General features: G+C 41.7%; 1 protein-coding gene across 1 annotated transcript in view; it reads right to left on the reverse strand.

Annotated features, from left to right (window-relative positions):
- Positions 1-20,585, reverse strand: part of LY75 (lymphocyte antigen 75) — a 176,616-nt gene that overhangs the window by 136,059 nt on the left and 19,972 nt on the right. The window contains exons 5-12 of the mRNA XM_063429399.1: positions 18,767-19,147; positions 17,503-17,676; positions 16,756-16,920; positions 5,228-5,341; positions 4,215-4,349; positions 2,973-3,161; positions 1,997-2,157; positions 1,248-1,352 (exon numbers count right to left, since the gene is read on the reverse strand). Coding sequence (XP_063285469.1) covers positions 1,248-1,352; positions 1,997-2,157; positions 2,973-3,161; positions 4,215-4,349; positions 5,228-5,341; positions 16,756-16,920; positions 17,503-17,676; positions 18,767-19,147 — 1,424 coding nt within the window. The remainder of the gene's footprint in view (positions 1-1,247; positions 1,353-1,996; positions 2,158-2,972; positions 3,162-4,214; positions 4,350-5,227; positions 5,342-16,755; positions 16,921-17,502; positions 17,677-18,766; positions 19,148-20,585) is intronic.

Raw genomic sequence — 20,585 nt, forward strand, 5'->3', positions numbered from 1 at the left:
TGCTATAGCTAGTGGGAGATTCTACACTTGCAGGTTTTCTACCGACTAGAGCATCGTTCGCCTCTCTGACTTCGGGAACCAGGACATTCAACCGATCCAACCTCCTGCTAGACCGGAGGCAATCGTAACACTATCATAAAAAGCTGTTTTAAGTTTACCTACGATTCGGAGTCCAGTCGGTTTTTCTGATCAGCGGTGGTAACTACCAAATTGAGAAGGGGATAACAGCCCCCACCTACTTTGGGGAGGCACCCTTGGAGCGCTTTCTGTCTTATGTTCCTGTCTCACTTCTATGTGAGTGCACTCTATCGCAGTGTGTGCATTTTTCATTTAACTGTATTACACTATGTTTTGTTTATGTATTTATTTTTAGATTATAGCAGCTGTATTCCATTTTTGTTTTGTATATATCTATGGTCGCTGTGGCTGTGGCTGAGAAAAATAGATGCAGTTTCTAGCCTCTAACAAGTGCTTCATTTTTGCCTTATGCAGCCGGGTACTGTAACTGTCATCATTCTCAGCCAGCTGCAGCAAAGTATACTAGAGTTAAGGGTAGTCCGTCTACTGTAAGACATGTATAAAGTACATTAACCCAGACTCTTTCAGCCAGTGTTAGAAATTCCTTGAGTTGTGATTTTGATTTGTTTTGGTAGAGAGTCAGAATTCCTGCACTTTTTTAAAAATGTATGCCATAAGTTACAGATGAGGCTTTTTAGATTTACCACCCAACCCCTCCACACACACGTGGCCAATAGTAATTGTCATGAAAAGCATATAGATAGGTGCCTGCAAGAGCACCCAAAGACTCCTTGCACCACGACCACTTCACATATCTGCAGTGTTTGTGGTGCCTAGGGCTCCCCATTAAAGGATCAGCAGCCACCATCCTTCTGTTTCTATGCCTTGTGTTTAATAAAACATTCCAGCAAAGCTTACACAACACGGTATATAAATCTGCATTGTAAATTCCCACGGGAAAAGTGTCCTCATAACCATTCTGCATTTGTTTGCCGAATTTTGTATTGTCGAAGATGTATTGTAAATTTTTTTTTTTTTATTTGTACCATTTATACCCATGTACAGTGCTGCGGAATGTGCTGGCGTTTTAAAAAAATTAAAAATAATAATAATTGAGTTGCACGTGTTTGTCACATTAAGTCACATTATATAATTTAAGTTCTACAGTTGGGCATGTGACATTTTACAAGCATTGATACAAGCAAAATAAACAATATTGAAACACTGACCTTTCCACATTGGTCTTCCTTTGCAAAATCTGTGTCATTTTGTCCTGTTTTTTTACAAACCGAAAATAATTTCTCATCACAAATTTTTACTTTCCAACCATCTTTCTGGGGAGTAATAAAAAAAAAAAAAAATTACATAAGAAAAATTGGAAAATAACACAAAAAATAACAAAATGCAACCTCTAAGTGTAATAAGGGGTTTAATGAAATAATTTGTGTTAAAAAATAGTCACGAATGAAAAACAAGTTAATTTTCAACAGCAATAGAAAAGGTGATGGTCAGTTGGTGGTGAATGTAAGGTTATTGGTACAATAGAATCTTCCGAATTCATCTTTATTTGGAGATAAGAAGGGGCTTGAACAAACAGGAGTGTGTATGAAGGGGGGAATTAGAAGTGGGCAGAATTAAAAGTAGAGTGTAATAAGAGAAGTGGCAAGTGTTAAAATTAAGTGGAATATGTAGATTTTGTTGGAATAGGTAGGAACGTTGACCGGATAAAATGCAATTGGCCTACTGGAAAATTACATAAAGCACTTCAGATCACACGAGTCAGTAGATTGTATATAATACATGCTACATCAATGGATCTGATTGTTACAAATAATAAAACAAGCTTCTTGTAACGTGTGTATTTGAGAAGATGGTCTCGGCAGAGACACATGACTTTGTAACAAATGGTAATTTATTTTTTTGTTTAAATAGGAAATACTTTCTATACTATGGTTTGTACATAAATATTAAATCTTACATTTTTTTGTGTTGAAACACAGAATTGCTGATGTGTTCCGTTGATATAAGGTTGGTGCCTGTACCAGTTGGTGATGGTCACGGTAGACCCATCTGTCCACTGAAAAGTGTATGGGGTTTGTAGACTTGCTTTCATTCCAATCCAGGCCTCAGTCACATTTTCTAGTAGATATAAAAAGAAAAAATAGTGATTAAAAAAAATATTTCTAAAAGTATAATTCAGATATAACATTGAAGATTCAGTCACCCTGTCACCCTGTTCACTCAGTTTATGGTTCTATGGCAGGAGTAAGCAAGCTTTCGCACTTCAGATGTTGTGGACTACCAGTCCTATAAAGTTATTTTGCTTTCAAAGCATCACGGCAGATTTAGTCCACAACATCTGGAGTGTGTAAGGTTGCCTACCTGTGTTCTATGGCTATTCAAGGACAACAGACTAAACTAGACATGAATAAATCTAATCAAGCATGGTACGTTAGTGTGTCAAGTGTGTTGCGAAATGGATGTTGTATTTTTTATTTTTTTTAAGGAATTGTTAATGCCAAAGTATGCCTTAACGTTTTAAGTATTTTATGTGTTTTAAGTCCAAGTATCCTCTATGTGTGATGAAACATAGAATACTGCTCTCTATGTGTGATAATCTCATGTTACATTCAGGACCAAAGACCATGTTTCTTTAACCTAGAGAGGAGAAGAGAATTGAAAAGCACTTCTAAAACCATGAATGCCATTGCCATCACAGCCATAATGTTGGTGTGGGACCGAAGCATGGTGAGTGGGGTTAGAGCTGAGACTGGTCAGGAAATAGGTGAGGAAGACACGAGTCAGAGTGTCATTTTGGATCCACCATCTGCTCATGATCGGTCAGTTGAGGATGCTCTTAATTGGGGAACCTCCCATTTGACAAATAAGACACCACTCTCTATCTGTAAACGGTCCGTTATAAAAATAAGGAATATGTGCCTTAAAGAACTCACCATTTTCTAGAAGCTGGGACATAACAACAAATTCCATTGATGAGGGCACACTTGTTAATTCTCCTCCAGTTCTCTGACAGGCGGCCGACGCATTGTCCCATGTCTGCATTTCTCTCTGGAGTTTGTAGCAATAGTGATTGTAAGGATACCAACCAAATTCACAATTTGTTGGGTAATATTTCCAGCTGTCTTATGTAACAATAACAATAAAAAATATAAAAATGCTTATTAGATCCACCCTTATAAAGAGTGAAATGATGCTTATATACGGGTTACTGAAGAGGATAAGAATACAATTATACATATACAAACTATTTCTAGATATGTCAGACATGTCCCATTCATCATATCACATCAAACTGAACACATTAAATGGTTTACACAGCAATCCTGCCTAGCTTTCATGGAACCCTTGTACTCTGTGAAGTGTTTATAATGGGTAGGCATGGGCAATGCTATTAAGCACACAGGGAATGTACTTAAAACAACTCCATACCAGGCTTTCACCTTTAAAATTGTCCATCTATTTAACTGAGATCACATATGTTTTGCTAGATTTTCCAATTTCCATCCATTGTCATGGCTGTGGCTGCCTTGGGGTTAGCAATTGACCAGTTTTTATTACGATCAGGACAGCACAGTTTCACTGATAAACAAAAATAATCCTATAGCTGCAGCAGCATGTCTTGATTTGGACATACTGTTTTGGACTGATCCTTGAAGATCAGGGAGTTCATAATAGCCATACTTGCCAACAGTCTCAATGTTGGTGGGCCAATCATGAATTTGGACCCCTGTTTCACCATTTATTTCTCATGTCTCACATCTGGCGACAGCAGAGAAAAGTCCTCATCATATGCAGCACAGATATATGTTTTATCACATCTGAGTCTAGGCGATTTCAGGGCTTCTGCATTAGGATGAAACGTCCCTTTTGCAGCTGTGTGCGTCACCAGTGACCTAAATTAGTTTGCTGGAAATTCGCCACGTGCCATTGTGGTCTAGTGAGCACAGCTTTTCTATGGCATTCAATCAGATAAACAGCATAGGAAACATTGAAGGGTTCCCAGCTTGTGCAGGACCTGTTTTTATGATCATATGACTGGGCATTTAGACTCTTGTTTTTTTAGCTCTAAGTAATTACATTGAACTGACCAGATAAAACACCACTTTCATTAAATTAATTTGGTAGATGAAATGCAAATATCACATTTATGAAAAATGTATCTTGTATAAACTTACCGAATGTTTCCCGATCCACTGGCAAAGTATATTTTTTGCATATGTAAGGTAAGTCTATGCCACATGAATAGGTGTTCCAGGTGTTATCGCCTTGAAGATAAACTCCACAATTCTCTGCGTAAGAGCTGGGTGATCCTGAACAATGGACACGTTAATATTAAACTGGCTCATTCACTTAATGTCTTTGCATACATCATATAGGATTAAGATGCTAGGCCAAAACGTTGGAAGTAAGACCGAAACGTTGTTAGCTATTTTGCTCATCTATCCAATTAAACCTTACCTTACTTGCAGCCCACCGTGATGCCTCTGGATTTCTACTTTTGCATAAATCACATAACATGGCTACATTTTCACGGCATAATTATTTGTGTAAATCTTTCAGAATTAAAAAGCATCGATCTAGCTAATATCTCAGTTGCCACTGGAGTGGTATCCACATGCCAATTTATTTTTCAAATACTAACATTTTATATATTATATATCTAAGGTAAATAATGACATCAAATATTTATAAGAGGAATTTATTTGCACAAATGCTCCATTTAAATATAAATTGTTAACTAAAAGAATATATACCTGTGCCTATCTACTTTTGGAATTTTAAGCTAAAAATACTACACTATATTATTTTATTCTGTTCTCCTATTAGCTCCACGATACCCTCTACCTTACAAGAAACAACCATCTACAGAAAAAGTGCTACACTTTTTTTCCAGACAGGGATCTTACCACCAAGATGCTTAAGTAGGAGTAGATTACATCTCCTAAAAAGTAAAAGTGCACATCTGATTTTCCTCATCATCATACCTAAACTTAGTACACTATTAGTTTCTGTATCTTCTTTTCTTGTCGTTAGATATACCTTCTAAGAACAAGTCCTCCTTACTCAACCGGACAAGAGAGACGCCGGATTTGTTTGTTAAACTGCCGAATAGAACTGCACCAGTATTATGCAATAGCAGAAATATCTTCTTTTTTAGTAAAAATAAAGTTAAAATAAAATGACTTACCTGGTGCCCAGTTTAACAGCACCAGCGGGGAGCCATCTGACCACTGCCAGCCTTCAGCTTCATTTAAGTGATTAAGGCCCATCCAAAATGGCTGCTCCTTGCCTTGTAGTTTATCTGTATTATGCAACATAAATCAACAATTAGATTTAACTATTTAATACAAACACCTTTAAATATGTTCTGATAGTTATTTAGCTTTTGAAGGGAACTTGTTCAAAATGTCTACCGCATATAATGTCATATATTTTTTTTCTGGGAGCTGTAGTTGAACTCTAAGCTTTTAAAGTTGAAAGTTCACAGATGAGCATCAACTCAACCCTTGAAGCATTGGTTGTGGGATTAGCGCATCAGAATACGAGATAGCAGTTAGGTAATCATCGTAATTGGTTAAGTCACTTCCTGGTTTGGTGAGAGTTTATTGCAAAGCCTTGAAGCCTGGATATCTGCAGGGATTTCAGTTGTGAGTATCTTAATTGTTTTAACTTTATTGTCTTGGCATGTATTTCAAATGCACTATCTATATAAATGCATTAAAAAAAATAATTAATATGTAAGCACCAGTCTAGAGTATGCCATGGAGAGAGACAGGGACAGGAAGCAGCATCTTTTCCCTGCTTCTCTCTGCTGATTGAAACCGCAGGGGAGCAACACATGCAGCCAGAGACAGCCTACAGATCAGGTAAGTGAGGCATGGGGGGAGATAGCCTATAGATTAGGGGAGTGAAGCATATGGGGGGCAGAGATAGCCTAGAGATCAGGGAAGTGAGACATGGAGGGGGCAGAGATAGCCCAGAGATCAGTGAAGTGAGGCATATGGGGGGGGGGGGGGGCAGAGATAGCCTAGAGATCAGTGAAGTGAGGCATATGGGGGAGGGGGGCAGAGATAGCCTTGAAATCAGGGAAGTGAGGCATATGGGGGGGGGCAGAGATAGCCTATAGATCAGTGAAGTGAGGCATATGGGGGAGGGGGGCAGAGATAGCCTTGAGATCAGGGAAGTGAGGCATATGGGGGGGCAGAGATAGCCTATAGATCAGTGAAGTGAGGCATATGGGGGGGGGGGGGGTGACAGAGATCGCCTACATATCAGTGAAGTGAGGCATATGGGGGGGGACAGAGATAGCCTAGAGATCAGTGAAGTGAGGCATATAGGGGGGACAGAGATAGCCTAGAGATCAGTGAAGTGAGGCATATGGGGGGGGGGGCAGAGATAGCCTAGAAATCAGTGAAGTGAGGCATAAGGGGGGGGGACACAGAGATAGCCTAGAGATCAGTGAAGTGAGGCATATGGGGGGGGGGCAGAGATAGCCTAAAGATCAGTGAAGTGAGGCATATGGGGGGGGGGGGCAGAGATAGCCTAGAGATCAGTGAAGTGAGGCATATGGGGGGGGGCAGAGATAGCCTAGAGATCAGTGAAGTGAGGCATATTGGGGGGGAGGGAGGCAGAGATAGCCTAGAGATCAGTGAAGTGAGGCATACTGGGGGAGGGGGAGGAGGGGGGACAGAGATAGCCTAGAGATCAGTGAAATGAGGCATATGGGGGGGGAGGAGGGGGACAGAAATAGCCTAGAGATCAGTGAAGTGAGGCATATGGGGGGGGGCAGAGATAGCCTAAAGATCAGTGAAGTGAGGCATATGGGGGGGAGGGGCAGAGATAGCCTAGAGATCAGTGAAGTGAGGCATATGGGGGGGGGGGGCAGAGATAGCCTACAGATCATTGAAGTGAGGCATAGGGGGGAGACAGCCTATAGATCAGGTAAGTGAGGGATGGGGGAGGTAAAGTAAGAGAAGGAGCAGAAAGGAGAAGGAATAGAAACGAGGAGAAAGGGGCAGCAAGGATCTGGAAGGGACAGCAAGGACCACAACAGGGAAAGGAGGAGAAGGAGCACAAAGGAACACAAATGAGCAGGAAGGGGCAGCAAGGAGAAGGAAGGGTCTGCAAGGAGAAGGAAGGGTCAACAAGAAGCAGGAAGGGTCTGCAAGGAGCAGGAAGGGTCAGCAAGGAGCTGAAAAAAGCAGCAAGGAGCAGGAAGGGACAGAAGAAGCACAAAGGTGAAGTAGGCAAAGGAACAGAAATGAGCAGGAAGGGTCTGCAAGGAGAAGGAAGGGTCTGCAAGGGGCAGCAAGGAGTAGGAAGGATCTGCAAGGAAAAGGAAGGGTCTGCAAAGAGCAGAAAGGGACAGAAGGAGCACAAAAGTAAAGGAGCAGAAAGAATCAGAAGGAACACAAAAGTAAAGTAGGAGAAGGAGCAGAAAAGGGTAGCAAGGAGCAGAAAGGACAGCAAGGAGCACAAAGGTAAAGTAGGAGAAGGAGCAGAAAGATCAGAGAGAGACAGGAGCAGAAGGGGGAGCACAATAAGCAGAAAGTAGCAGAAAGGTAAAGGAGCAGAAGGAGCCAAGGAGGAGAGAAGACAGTGTCAGAAGAAAAAGAAGACTTTGTCAAATGAAGGAGAAGAAAATGAGATTGGAGCAGGAAGGACAAGTGAAGTGAACCCTCCACTTTATTCTGGACACCACATCATAAGGCTTTGGTACCTGGGCCTGGCAGGGAAACTTTGGACCTTCTCATCACCCCAGGTAAAAAAAACTTCAGTGTTAATGTGTTCACTTTTATTTACTGAGTGTCAGGAAGCACAGAGGGCCACTTGGGAGGGGTGTCGCTGATTGGCTAGAGCGGTCAGCTGGCACTCTAAGCCAATCAGTAGCTCCCCATTCATAAAAAAGTAAAACATTTTTATGAACCGGGAACTAGCGATTGGCTTAGAGCATCAACTGACCATTCTAGCCAATCTGTAGCACCCATGCCTGACCTCAATCTGCACTTCCTGACACTCTGTTTCAGAAGCCGAATACCACTGAGCGACCTGGAAATCTGAAGCTGGAGGAAGCCTTTGGGGTTAAACCATTTGAGAGCGGGGGCTTCGGGGGCTTCCTGGCATCATAGCATTTTCATTTAGATGAAGTTGTTATGGTGACCAGAATGTTTCTTTAATTTGCTTAAAGGAACACTATAGTGTCAGGAATACAAATGTATTCCTGACACCATAGTTGTGAAAATGCTATTCACCCTGGCTTTATGGGATAATGACTATGCTCCTCCCCTTCATGACACTGTCAAAAAGGGACCAAGCATGGATGTCATTACAATTATGCCCCCCTGGAAAAATTCCTGCGGACGCCCATGCCTTTAAGAGTACTTTGACTGTTCTGTTTTCAGAAACTAAAATATTTCTGGAATGTAATAGGGAAAAGGTTGTCCAGGAAATGAAGAAGATAAAATAAACAATCCATTTTTCCTTTTTTGTTTTTTTTTAGACACAAGCAGCAGGGATTTGGCAAAGAATTCTAAACTAATTGCAGCCATGTTCTAATCCCTTTCATTGCTAGATTAATGTGTCCAATGAATACTTTGGGGTCAGACGTGACTTTGTAACTTTGAAGCTGTACAAGCAGCCCAGCATGATGGAGAGGCCAGCCAAATCTAATTCTCCCCATCATATAACTCTTATTATGATATTAACACATTTTTGGGTAATACGATCTCCTTGGTTCTTTCATCCATATTATTCTTTGTGTATTCTTTGAGGGAATAAAAGGAATCAGTAAGAAATAACAGATCACATGTTAAAGAAAGATGTTGTCAGGATCGGGTCAGGGATCCAACACGCAGAGTACAAAGAGTAGCAGATACGTATACCGGTCCTTAGAATGGCCGGACTTAACGTAGAACTACGATAGAATGGTCAGAGACAAGCCGAGGTCGAGGGAACGAGAAGACAGGTAAGCGAGAGACAAGCCGGGTCAAGGATAACAGAAAGACAGGAGAGTAAATACCAAAGCCGGGTCAGAACCAAAAGGCAAGAGAATAACAAAGCACTGTGTGACTAGGCAGACTAGAACCACGACAGGGCAATGAGTAAATGAGAGAGCCACTGTTAAGTATGCTGGTTAGGGAGAGAAGACACGCCTCCGGCGAGTCCTGATTCGTCTCCACAGATTTGAGTGACAGGGCGTTCCGGGTTGGCGTCATGACGTCGGCCTCTGGGCTTCCTGCTATAAAAGGAAGTGGCTCCCTCGCGGCCGGCGTTAGCAAGACCGGGTGAACCGCGAGGAACCGAGGAGACATGCCGTCCGGACGGATAAACTTCTAAGTCTCTACCTCTCTCAGAGGTAGAGGCTTCAGGTACCCTGACAGTACCCCCCCTCTCAGATACGCCCACCGGGCGGAAGGAGCCGGGGCGAGATGGAAAGCGGGAGTGAAATGCCCTGCGAAGGCGAGGAGCATGAACATCCTCTTGTGGTACCCAACTCCTCTCCTCAGGACCATAACCCTTCCAGTCAACCAAATATTGTACTCTCCCCCGGGAGACACGAGAATCAATAATGGAGTTAACCTCATACTCCTCCTGACCCTCCACCTGAACAGGGCGCGGAGGGGCGATTGTGGAGGAGAATCTGTTACAGATTAGAGGTTTCAGCAATGACACGTGAAAGGAGTTCGGGATGCGTAAAGTGGCTGGGAGAGCTAGACGATACGCCACTGGATTAATTCGAGTCAAGATCCTGTAGGGACCAATATAACGAGGAGCGAATTTCATGGAAGGAACTTTAAGGCGAATATTCCTAGTACTCAGCCAAACTCTATCGCCTGGAACAAAATTCGGAGCCGCCCTTCTACGTTTGTCAGCATGTTTCTTAACCAGCATAGAATTGTGTAGAAGAATCTGTCGAGTCTGATCCCACAACTTCCTCAAATTGGCCACATGGACATCAACCGACGGCACTCCTTGGGAAGGAGAAACCGAGGGAAGAATAGATGGATGAAAGCCATAGTTTATGAAGAAGGGGCTTGAATGCGTAGAGTCACAAACGAGATTGTTGTGCGCAAACTCCGCCCAAGGAATCAAACCGACCCAATCGTCCTGGTGTTCGGAAACAAAACAACGTAAGTATTGCTCAATCTTCTGGTTGGTACGTTCGGCAGCTCCGTTAGACTGAGGATGATAGGCGGACGAAAAATTCAATTTGATGCCTAATTGAGAACAGAATGATCTCCAAAAACGTGAAACAAATTGGGAACCTCTATCAGAAGTGATCTCCGAAGGAATCCCATGCAAACGAAAAATCTCTTTAGCAAAGATCTCCGCCAATTCAGGAGAAGTCGGGAGTTTAGGCAAAGGTACGAAATGTGCCATCTTGGTAAACCTATCGACTACGGTGAGGATAACAGTGTGCCTTTTAGAAACAGGCAAATCCACAATAAAGTCCATTGCCACACAGGACCAAGGTTTGTCAGGAATTTCCAGAGGTTGTAGAAGGCCACAAGGAAGCGAATGCGGTAGTTTAGTTCTAGTACAGACCTCACAAACTCCGATAAAATCCTTAATATCCTCCCGTAACGAAGGCCACCAGAAATCCTTGGAGATCAAAGAATACGTCTTGCGAACACCCGGATGACCAGCCACCTTACTCTCGTGAAGACACTGTAAGAGCTCCAATTGGAGTTCAGGAGGAACGAAATGTTTGGAAGCCGGAGTCAGTCTAGGTGCCAGATGCTGCAAGCTCCTTATCTGATCAAGTAGCGGAGAATGGACTTTGAGAGTAGTGTTAGCGATAATGTTACACTTGGGTACTATAGAGGACAAAACCGGCTCAGACACGGCAGCAGGTTCATATTGGCGAGACAAGGCATCGGCTTTAGAATTCTTAGAACCTGGCCTATATGTGAGTACGTAGTTGAAGTGAGTGAGGAATATGGACCAACGAGCCTGTCTAGATGATAGTCGTTTAGCCTCTCCAATATAGGATAAGTTTTTATGATCTGTCAAAATAGTAACAGGATGCAAAGTACCCTCCAATAAATGTCTCCACTCCTTTAAGGCCATTATAACCGCTAGTAGTTCCCTGTCACCAATGTCATATCTGCTTTCAGTACCCGACAATTTTTTGGAAAAGTATCCACAAGGATGTAATGGTTTATCTACACCCAACCTTTGGGACAGGACGGCACCTATACCTGTCTCAGAAGCGTCAACTTCGAGTAGGAAAGGTAGTGTAGTATCAGGGTGAACTAAAATTGGTGCGGAAGCAAACAGCTCCTTGAGTGTTTTAAAAGCCAGAAGTGCTTCAGTAGACCAATTCTTAGTATCAGCCCCTTGTTTGGTCATATTGGTGATGGGAGCAATGATAGAGGAGTATCCCTTAATGAAACGTCTGTAGTAATTGGAGAAACCAATAAATCTCTGGATAGCCTTGAGACCCTTAGGTAAAGGCCAATCTAATATGGATTGGAGCTTCTCCGGATCCATTTCAAACCCCTCTCCAGAAATCACGTAACCAAGAAAGGTAGTTTGGGATTGGTCAAAGCTGCATTTCTCTAATTTGCAGTACAAGCCATGCTGAAGAAGTTTGTGTAAAACCCTTCTGACTTGTCCGTGGTGAGTTTCAATATCCCTGGAATGTATAAGTATATCATCAAGGTATACAATCACACAGTCATCTTGAAACTCCCTAAGAACCTCATTAATAAGGTCCTGAAATACCGCCGGGGCATTGCAGAGACCAAAAGGCATTACAGTATACTCATAGTGCCCATATCGAGTATTGAATGCAGTTTTCCACTCGTCACCGTCGTGAATTCTCACCAAATTATAAGCACCTCTAAGGTCTAACTTAGTGAAAATCTTAGAATTTTTTAATCGATCAAAAAGCTTGGTGATCAAGGGAATCGGATATACATTTCTAATGGTTATCTTGTTAAGACCTCGGTAGTCAATGCAGGGTCTTAAAGAACCATCCTTCTTTTTAACAAAAAAAAATCCAGCCCCAGCAGGAGAGGAGGATCTTCTAATGAAGCCCTTGTCTAGGTTTTCACGAATATACTCCTCTAGAACTAAGTTCTCATTCGTAGACAAAGGGTATACATGACCCCTGGGGGGCATAGTACCAGAAAGTAAATTAATTTTGCAATCAAAAGGCCTATGTGGCGGTAAGGTATCAGCCTTTCCTTTGTCAAATACTGCTTTTAAATCTTGATACAAGGACGGTATCTGTACTTTGGTAGAGTCGGTAGCCTTATTAAGTGCGTTGACACTACAGAGAGGTGACACTTTCTTTAAACAATTCTCTTGACAATCCTGACCCCACGAAACTATTTCCCCTGATCTCCAATCTATAACGGGGTTATGTCTCTTAAGCCAGGAGTATCCCAGGACTATGGGAACAGAAGGAGATGAAATGAGTAGTAGGGATATTTCCTCCTTGTGTAGAATACCAGTAGTTAAGTTAAGAGGTGTGGTCTCCTGGAAGATCACAGGCTCAACTAAAGGTCTACCATCAATGGCCTCTACAGCCAAGGGTGTCTTCCTTAACTGGGATGGGATAGCGTGTTTGGTGAGAAACTTTTGGTCGATAAAACTCTCAGCGGCGCCGGAGTCTATCAATGCCATAGTCTCTAAGGTTCCCTTTTCCCAAGTTAAAGAGACCGGTAATAGGAGTCTATGTTCTTTGCAGTTATGAGTAGAGGACAAAATCGAAACACCCAAGGTCTGTCCTCTAGAGAAACTTAGGTGCGAGCGTTTCCCGGACGACTGGGACAGCTCAAACGTACATGACCTCTGACTCCACAATACATACATAGTCCCTCCCTTCTCCTGTACTGTCTTTCCTCCTCTGACAGACGAGTAAGGCCTAACTGTATAGGTTCTGAAACCTGTGGAGTCTGGGTTTCAGAAATTTGAAATGATGGTGCTAGTCTAAAGGAAGATTTACCGGTTCTATCTCGAGTATTCTGCCTCTCCCTTAGACGTTCGTCAATACGAGAGATAAAGGAAATTAAGTCTTCCAGGTTCTCGGGAAGCTCTCTTGTCGCTACCTCATCAAGTATTACATCGGATAATCCATTTAAAAATACGTCTATATAAGCCTGTTCATTCCATTTTACCTCTGCCGCCAAAGACCTGAACTCTAGTGCGTAATCCACAAGTGTTTGGTTGTCTTGTCTAAGGCGCAACAGTAATCTGGCTGCATTGGCCCTCCTGCCAGGGGGATCAAAAGTTCTTTTAAAAGCAGCTACAAAGGCATTATAGTTATAGACTAATGGATTATCATTCTCCCACAACGGATTAGCCCATCTCAGAGCTTTCTCAATGAGTAAGGTAATAATAAATCCCACTTTTGCCCTATCAGTAGGGTAGGAGCGGGGCTGTAGCTCGAAATGGATACTGATCTGGTTCAAAAACCCCCGACACCTCTCAGGAGAACCAGCATAACGTACAGGTGGGGTAACTCGGGAAGAAGCACCTACATTAGCTACCTCTAGTCCTGGACCCACAGAAGAAGCAGACGTATTACGCATCTCCTCAGGTGGATTAATAGGACGTGATAGCAGCGCCTGTAGTGCTAGAGCCATCTGATCCATCCTATGATCCATGGCGTCAAACCTAGGATCAGGAGAACCAAGCTGACAATTTGTACCTGCAGGATCCATGGCCCTGTCGTAATGTCAGGATCGGGTCAGGGATCCAACACGCAGAGTACAAAGAGTAGCAGATACGTATACCGGTCCTTAGAATGGCCGGACTTAACGTAGAACTACGATAGAATGGTCAGAGACAAGCCGAGGTCGAGGGAACGAGAAGACAGGTAAGCGAGAGACAAGCCGGGTCAAGGATAACAGAAAGACAGGAGAGTAAATACCAAAGCCGGGTCAGAACCAAAAGGCAAGAGAATAACAAAGCACTGTGTGACTAGGCAGACTAGAACCACGACAGGGCAATGAGTAAATGAGAGAGCCACTGTTAAGTATGCTGGTTAGGGAGAGAAGACACGCCTCCGGCGAGTCCTGATTCGTCTCCACAGATTTGAGTGACAGGGCGTTCCGGGTTGGCGTCATGACGTCGGCCTCTGGGCTTCCTGCTATAAAAGGAAGTGGCTCCCTCGCGGCCGGCGTTAGCAAGACCGGGTGAACCGCGAGGAACCGAGGAGACATGCCGTCCGGACGGATAAACTTCTAAGTCTCTACCTCTCTCAGAGGTAGAGGCTTCAGGTACCCTGACAGATGTCCAGATGTTGGACAATCTTTCTGTCGGTCAGAGAATTATGGGCATAGTATTCTAATTAGAACAGATGGAGTTAAGACTGGTCAAACTTGCTTTAAAAGGGAACTGTTACTTCATTATTTTATTAATAATATTAATAATCATAATATTAATTTTTACTAATAAATAATATTAATTTTCTACAGAGAGAGGAGAAACAGAAAATATATTTATTTCTCATTTTCTTAACGTAATGCTTCATTTGGCTGTGCAATGACTGAGCTAAATTATGACGTCAATTGCTAAGTCTTAATATAAAATTGAACGAAATCTGAGCATCTCATGAAAAAAGTTTACCACAAGTCAAAGGTTTATTTTAATTTTTTAAACATTTGTATAATTTCAAGTGAAGTGAAAGGTCATTTTAAACAAGTTGTGAGCTGGAAGAAGACCATGTCTATATAGGAAGCCCTGGGCATGCCACCTCATACCACCACCATCATCGCCAGTCCCTACGTTCTCCCACAATGAACTTCCTTCTGCCATCCCTTTCTCAGATATCATGCCTCTCTCTAAGTCAGTCCCTCTTATAATTATCTACCCCCATTTTGTATCTCCCTCGCAACTTGCAGCACTCACCCTCAGTCCATAGCCGCCCGCGGTCTCCCCTCCTCCTACCTGTCGGCGAGCGGCGTCTCCTCTCCGCCGCTCGCCGCTCGCATCCATTACGCCTCCCAGCGGCAGCATGTATAACGCTGCACGCTGGAAGGCCGTTAATTTATGCAAACGCCGGGGTCACGTGAGTGACCCGGCGTTAAAGCAACAGTACCACAATCACAGTGGGAGGCTTAGATATCTCCCACGTGTGATTGTTAATTCTGATTGGAAGTTATCCAATCAGAATTAAACCTAGGGTATTTATACTTACCTTTCCTGTTCATCCCTACCCTGTTGTGGTCTTTGCTGTATAGTATTGATTCTGAACTTGTGTTTCTGGTTACGTACTCTCTGGCTTGTTATACTGACTTTGTGACTTTCTCCTTCCCTTTGACCTCGGCTTGTTTATCGTTATCCTGTCTTCTGGTTCCCCTGACTCGGCTTGTCTCCTGACTATTCTGTGTGTGCTTAGCCCGGCCACTCTAAGGTCCGGTACGGCACCTTTTCTGTGTGTGTGTGTTTGTTAGCGTGTTGGGTTCCGAGAATCGTGACAATAACAGTGTATGTATGTCTGTATATGACAGTGTTTGTATGTCTGTGTATGTATGTCTGTGTATGACAGTGTATGTATGTCTGTATATGACAGTATCTGTGTGTGTCTGTATGCCTCTGTATGCCTGAGTCTGTATGTCTCTGTATGACTGTATGTTTCTGTATGTTTGTGTATGGCAGTATGTCTCTGCATGGCAGTGTCTGTATGTCTGTATGCCTGAGTTTGTATGACTGCATGTCTGTTTATGGCAGTGTATGTCTGCCTCTCTATGACAGTGTCTGTATGTCTCTGTATGACAGTGTATGTATAACTGTGTATGACAGTGTCTGTATGTCTGTGTATGACTGTATTAATTCTACAAGTAAAAGGATGCCGCACTCTTGTCTCAAGATCCCGGTGCTCCAGAGCCAGGGCTGTAGTAGAAATAAACCCAGTTGTAGTAGAAATAAACCAGATCCAGGCACTCAATGATCTAAAAATAGCCATTTTATTGGAGAAAAAAAGAGTAGCAATGTTTTGTCCTATACAGCTCTGTGTAGGCCGAAATGTTGCTGCTCTTTTTTGCTCCAATAAAAGGGCTATTTTGAGTTCCTTGAGTGCCTGTGCCTGGTTTATTTCTGTTTATGACTGTATGTCTGTGTCTTTATGACTGTCTGTATGTCACTGTATGTATGTGTATGACAGTCTGTGTATGTCTGTGTCTTTATGACAGTGTTTATGTATGTCACTGTATGACTGTGTCTGTATGTCACACTATGACTGTATGTCTATGTAGGACAGTGTCTGTATCCCTGTGTCTTTGTGCCTGTATGATTACACCTGCACAGCATACACATAATGAGACACTACCACAAACATACACACAGTATACACAATCAGATATGGTATACACACACACACACACAATACTACACCTACACTCTAACACAGTATGCACTCTTCCGCTCACTGCTACACATACACAATGCTACATACACAGTCAGACATAGTACACATTGTAATTAGTATTTTAGCAATTTAGGGAACTTTCATCTTCCAAACAATTTTTTTTCTCTTATGTGACTCACTGTGATGTTACATAGCACCCAGTGACGTTGTGTCCTGCAATGTCACGCATACATAATTACTTATGCAAATTAGCATGGCTGATATTTTTATCCAAGAAAGGGGGCAACCCTACATACATGTCTGAATTGTTAAAGGCGATGATGATCAAAAGTAAAAATGAACAAAAAACAAACCAAAGCACAGAGTCTTTGAGGTGCAGGGGTTAATCTCCTTACCTGATATGTATTTCAATTCGTTGACATTATTGATGCTCAGGAGATCTCCATCTTGCTGTTGACAAGATACACGTGCTTGGCTCCAAGAAAGAGAACTATCAATATTGAATTGATAACAGGCCGTAGTCACATTATTCTTCTCCCAAAGCTTCCCACAGCCTGAGCCTGGGTGATAAACAAGCATAAAAAACATAAAACCACAGTAACAAAAACAAACATCACCATATACCTAAATCTAGAGGTTTTACTTTTTTTATAGGGTCTAAATTAAACCACATTATTTGATTTAACACAGTTCAAGTATCTTACGGTTTTCTTAAACCAAAAACATACCACTTTCAATTAATCAAAATACCATATAAAGCTGTCTGCACGTTGCACTTTGTATTAATGATTCAGTATCTGCAATTAAAGTTCTAAGGAATATATTTCAATCCAACTGAAATTATTACTTTGCTTATTTCTTTATATCTGCATCAATTATACAACAATTCACGAACATTTACGAGAATATAAACCAAGCATCTTGTCAGATGGAACAAGCCAGATATATAATAATAATAATAATAATAATTGTGCAAGTGGTTATGTTCCATAAACTGTAATTTCACTCAGCTGTAACCTCCATATCAAACTGTTAACAAGTCACAGGTCATTGGTTTAAATATCGGAAGAATTGAAAATATCAGTAAAAATGTATCCATGAAGTGAAATACTATTTAGAAAGCGAAATGACATTAAACTTACCAGTAGACGGACAGAATCCCCATTTTCGATCGTTGTTGTAGGACACAGTGGTCGAACACCAAGATAATCCATCTTGTCTTCCTTTATTAAGACATTCATGGTACCATATATTATTATATTTAAATGGGAAAAAACATGGGGAGCCACGGCTATTTCCCAGCAGTGTATACACCTCTGTGCAAAAACAAACAAAACCCAAAAACAAACCGTTAAAACTCAAAGGAAGATGATAAAGCATTTCCTTAAACTGATGGAGCCAAAGTAAATATATACAGAGTGGGTTTTATATTGTTACAGGTTATCAGTCATTTTTATTTCGCAATCAATACATCTGACAAGTTGGCGTTAGAATAGCGATCATGGCCTCTGAACTTGCTGTGAACCCAGTGGAACCTTATGTTAACTGGGAAGCCAAAAATCAAATATTTGAATTTCCTGCATTTTCTGCACACCCATGGCTTTGCAGCCTCTGCAGTGAGCTCTTACTAATGAAGCACATTTTACTTTCTGTTACACTGTTATGTCAGCATACCGAGGGTTTTTGGTTATTGTAGTTTATTTGCCACAATACAAAAAGGTGGGGTCAACACTAATATGGAACGATCCTTTAACAAAACAGTTTTATTATATTTTCCATATTCTGTAAATACATTTCTATGAATGAAAGATTTATTGGTTTAGCTGTGTAGCTCCCAACATTGGGAGGTATGAACTTGGGGAAGGATGATAACAATGGGTGTACCAGGGACATTATTTGGTAACATGGGTGGTTTAAACAGGCCCTTACAATCCTTGAAGTACAGCTGTAGTACTCCCTCATGGACAAGAATATCTAGCTAGAATAAGAAATAGGTGTGTGGCACTCATATTTTTGGTGCCGTGCGACAGGAAAGGACCTTGATCACTGGACAAATATTTCAATATTTAAAAGATAGAGCCCTCAGCACACGGTATTGTGATATAATGTTGATTTTATTCAGCCATCAACCAATATGTGGCAACGTTTCGACACAAATAGTTTATGTCAAGCCTTGTCAAGGCTCAAAAAAGACACTTTGTGTAGAAATGTGGCCACATCTTGTTTGGTGGCTGAATAAAATCACCATTATACCACATTGTCGCGTGCTGAGGGCTCTATCTTCTAAATACAAGAGTATCCAGAAGCAGACACCACTTGAAACATGTGAGAACAAATCCATGGACATTCTAGGTAACATTTGAAGGCATTTTTTTTTACATATCTTGTAATGCTTCCCAAGGTCACCTTGATAACTTTGCTCACAGAAATCTTCATCCATTGACTTATAAACCCTCCACTGGTAGTACAATTGTGTCCTTGCCACCACCTTTCCATTGACCACTGCAACATTGTAACGATTGGCGCCAATCAGTGAGTTATTGTTGCACTTCCAGCTCAGTGTCTGCACAGAAGAGTCGCAGTCGAACATCTCCAGAGGTGACGACAGATTACTAATGTTCAATCCTAGGCACTGGCTGCTGCCAATGTTGTAGATATAATGTCTGGATACCCATTTCCAACACATTTTCTCGGAGAATTCATTGCAGTCTTGTAACAAAATGGCAGATGATTCCACTGCCACACACTTATTAAGCTCTCTACTTTCAATAAGAAAAACGCCTTTACCTGTCAAAATACAAAGTTCCAGAACATTCCATTATTAAAATTTACCATTGAATGACTGTAATAATTACATGCTACAATGAATAACGTGCATTGTGTGCACAATCTATGTTACATAAAGTAACACACATTTTATGTCCTCCTACCCTTTGTAGGGAGTCTTTTTTGTGAATAGTTTTTTTTTATGTTTTATGATTTGCCTGTGCCACCTACGCTATTAGAGTTTTCTCTTTACAAAATGATATATTTTTTTCTTCATTGATTTTAAATACTTTCACCATTTATTCCTGGAAGTTGTTTTTTCTTACTGGATTTGTATTGTTTTCTTTTTTTGTGGGTGCATTTTTTTTTCTACATGCAAGATGCCTCCAAGCTCTTGAATTTGCTTCCAAAAAATCTTATTATTATTTTTGGCATTTATTTAGCGCTAAATTATTCCATAGCACTTTACAATATTACAAAATATTACAGGAATATTAGGTTGGTGAGGACCGTCCTCAAACATGCTTACAGTCTAGAGGAGGTGGGATATAAGAACACAATAGGAAGGGCATCGAGGGGGGACAGCAACCAAACAATGAGGTGGGAAAGTAGCAGAACTAGGAGGTGGGGAACTTTAGGAGAGAGCAAGAGACAAATTTGTAAAATATAAGATACTCTGGGAGGTCATGAGCTTTTTTCGAGAGATGGATTTCGTGGGACTTCTTAAACGATTGAAGACTAGAGGAGAGTCTGATGGAGCCATCCGCGAGAAGTCCTGCAAGCGCGAGTTAATAGTAAGGGTGCGGGCAGCAAACAGGATAAGGTCACCGGCAGAGCAGAGACACCAAGAAGGAGCATATCTATGAATTAATGAAGAAATATAAAAGGAGCTAGAGTTCTTTAGAGCTTTATAGGTAATGGTTAGTATTTTTTTTTTTTTTTTTTTTAAATTTGTATTTTATTCGATTTAGAATAACATATACATCTGTTCCATTATATTCGTTTAAGTATACAACGTGTACATATTTATGTCTTAATGGGTATATTGTAGGCAACAGGTAAAACAAATAGGGAACTCTGGCCATACGTTGGTCAGTCTTAGATGTCTTTAAAGTGAAACTAGATGGCTAAGTCCCGTATACCATAGAGTAACAGTGTCCTTTAGAGGGTCTTTGTGCTCAGTCCGACTCTGCGTGGTCTCCGCTACTTGTTGGGTCTTGATTTAGCAGCCTTGGGAAGTGGAGTCAATCTCTTTACGGTGCTGCTGGACGGTGCGCTGTGCCATTTTTCGACGGTTCTCTCTTGTTGCACTTGATTCATGGTGGGAGGTGATGTCCTTTGCTGCGGCATGCGTATCAAACCGGCTTTTTGTAGGAAGTTTTCCAGGTCGTCCTCTGAGGTGAGCTCGTATCTCTCTCCCTCAACTTCTGTGAGGAGGGACCCCTCTATGCCCCAGCGG

Source organism: Pelobates fuscus, chromosome 8 (assembly GCF_036172605.1).
Source record: "Pelobates fuscus isolate aPelFus1 chromosome 8, aPelFus1.pri, whole genome shotgun sequence".
NCBI classification, from domain to species: Eukaryota; Metazoa; Chordata; class Amphibia; order Anura; family Pelobatidae; genus Pelobates; species Pelobates fuscus.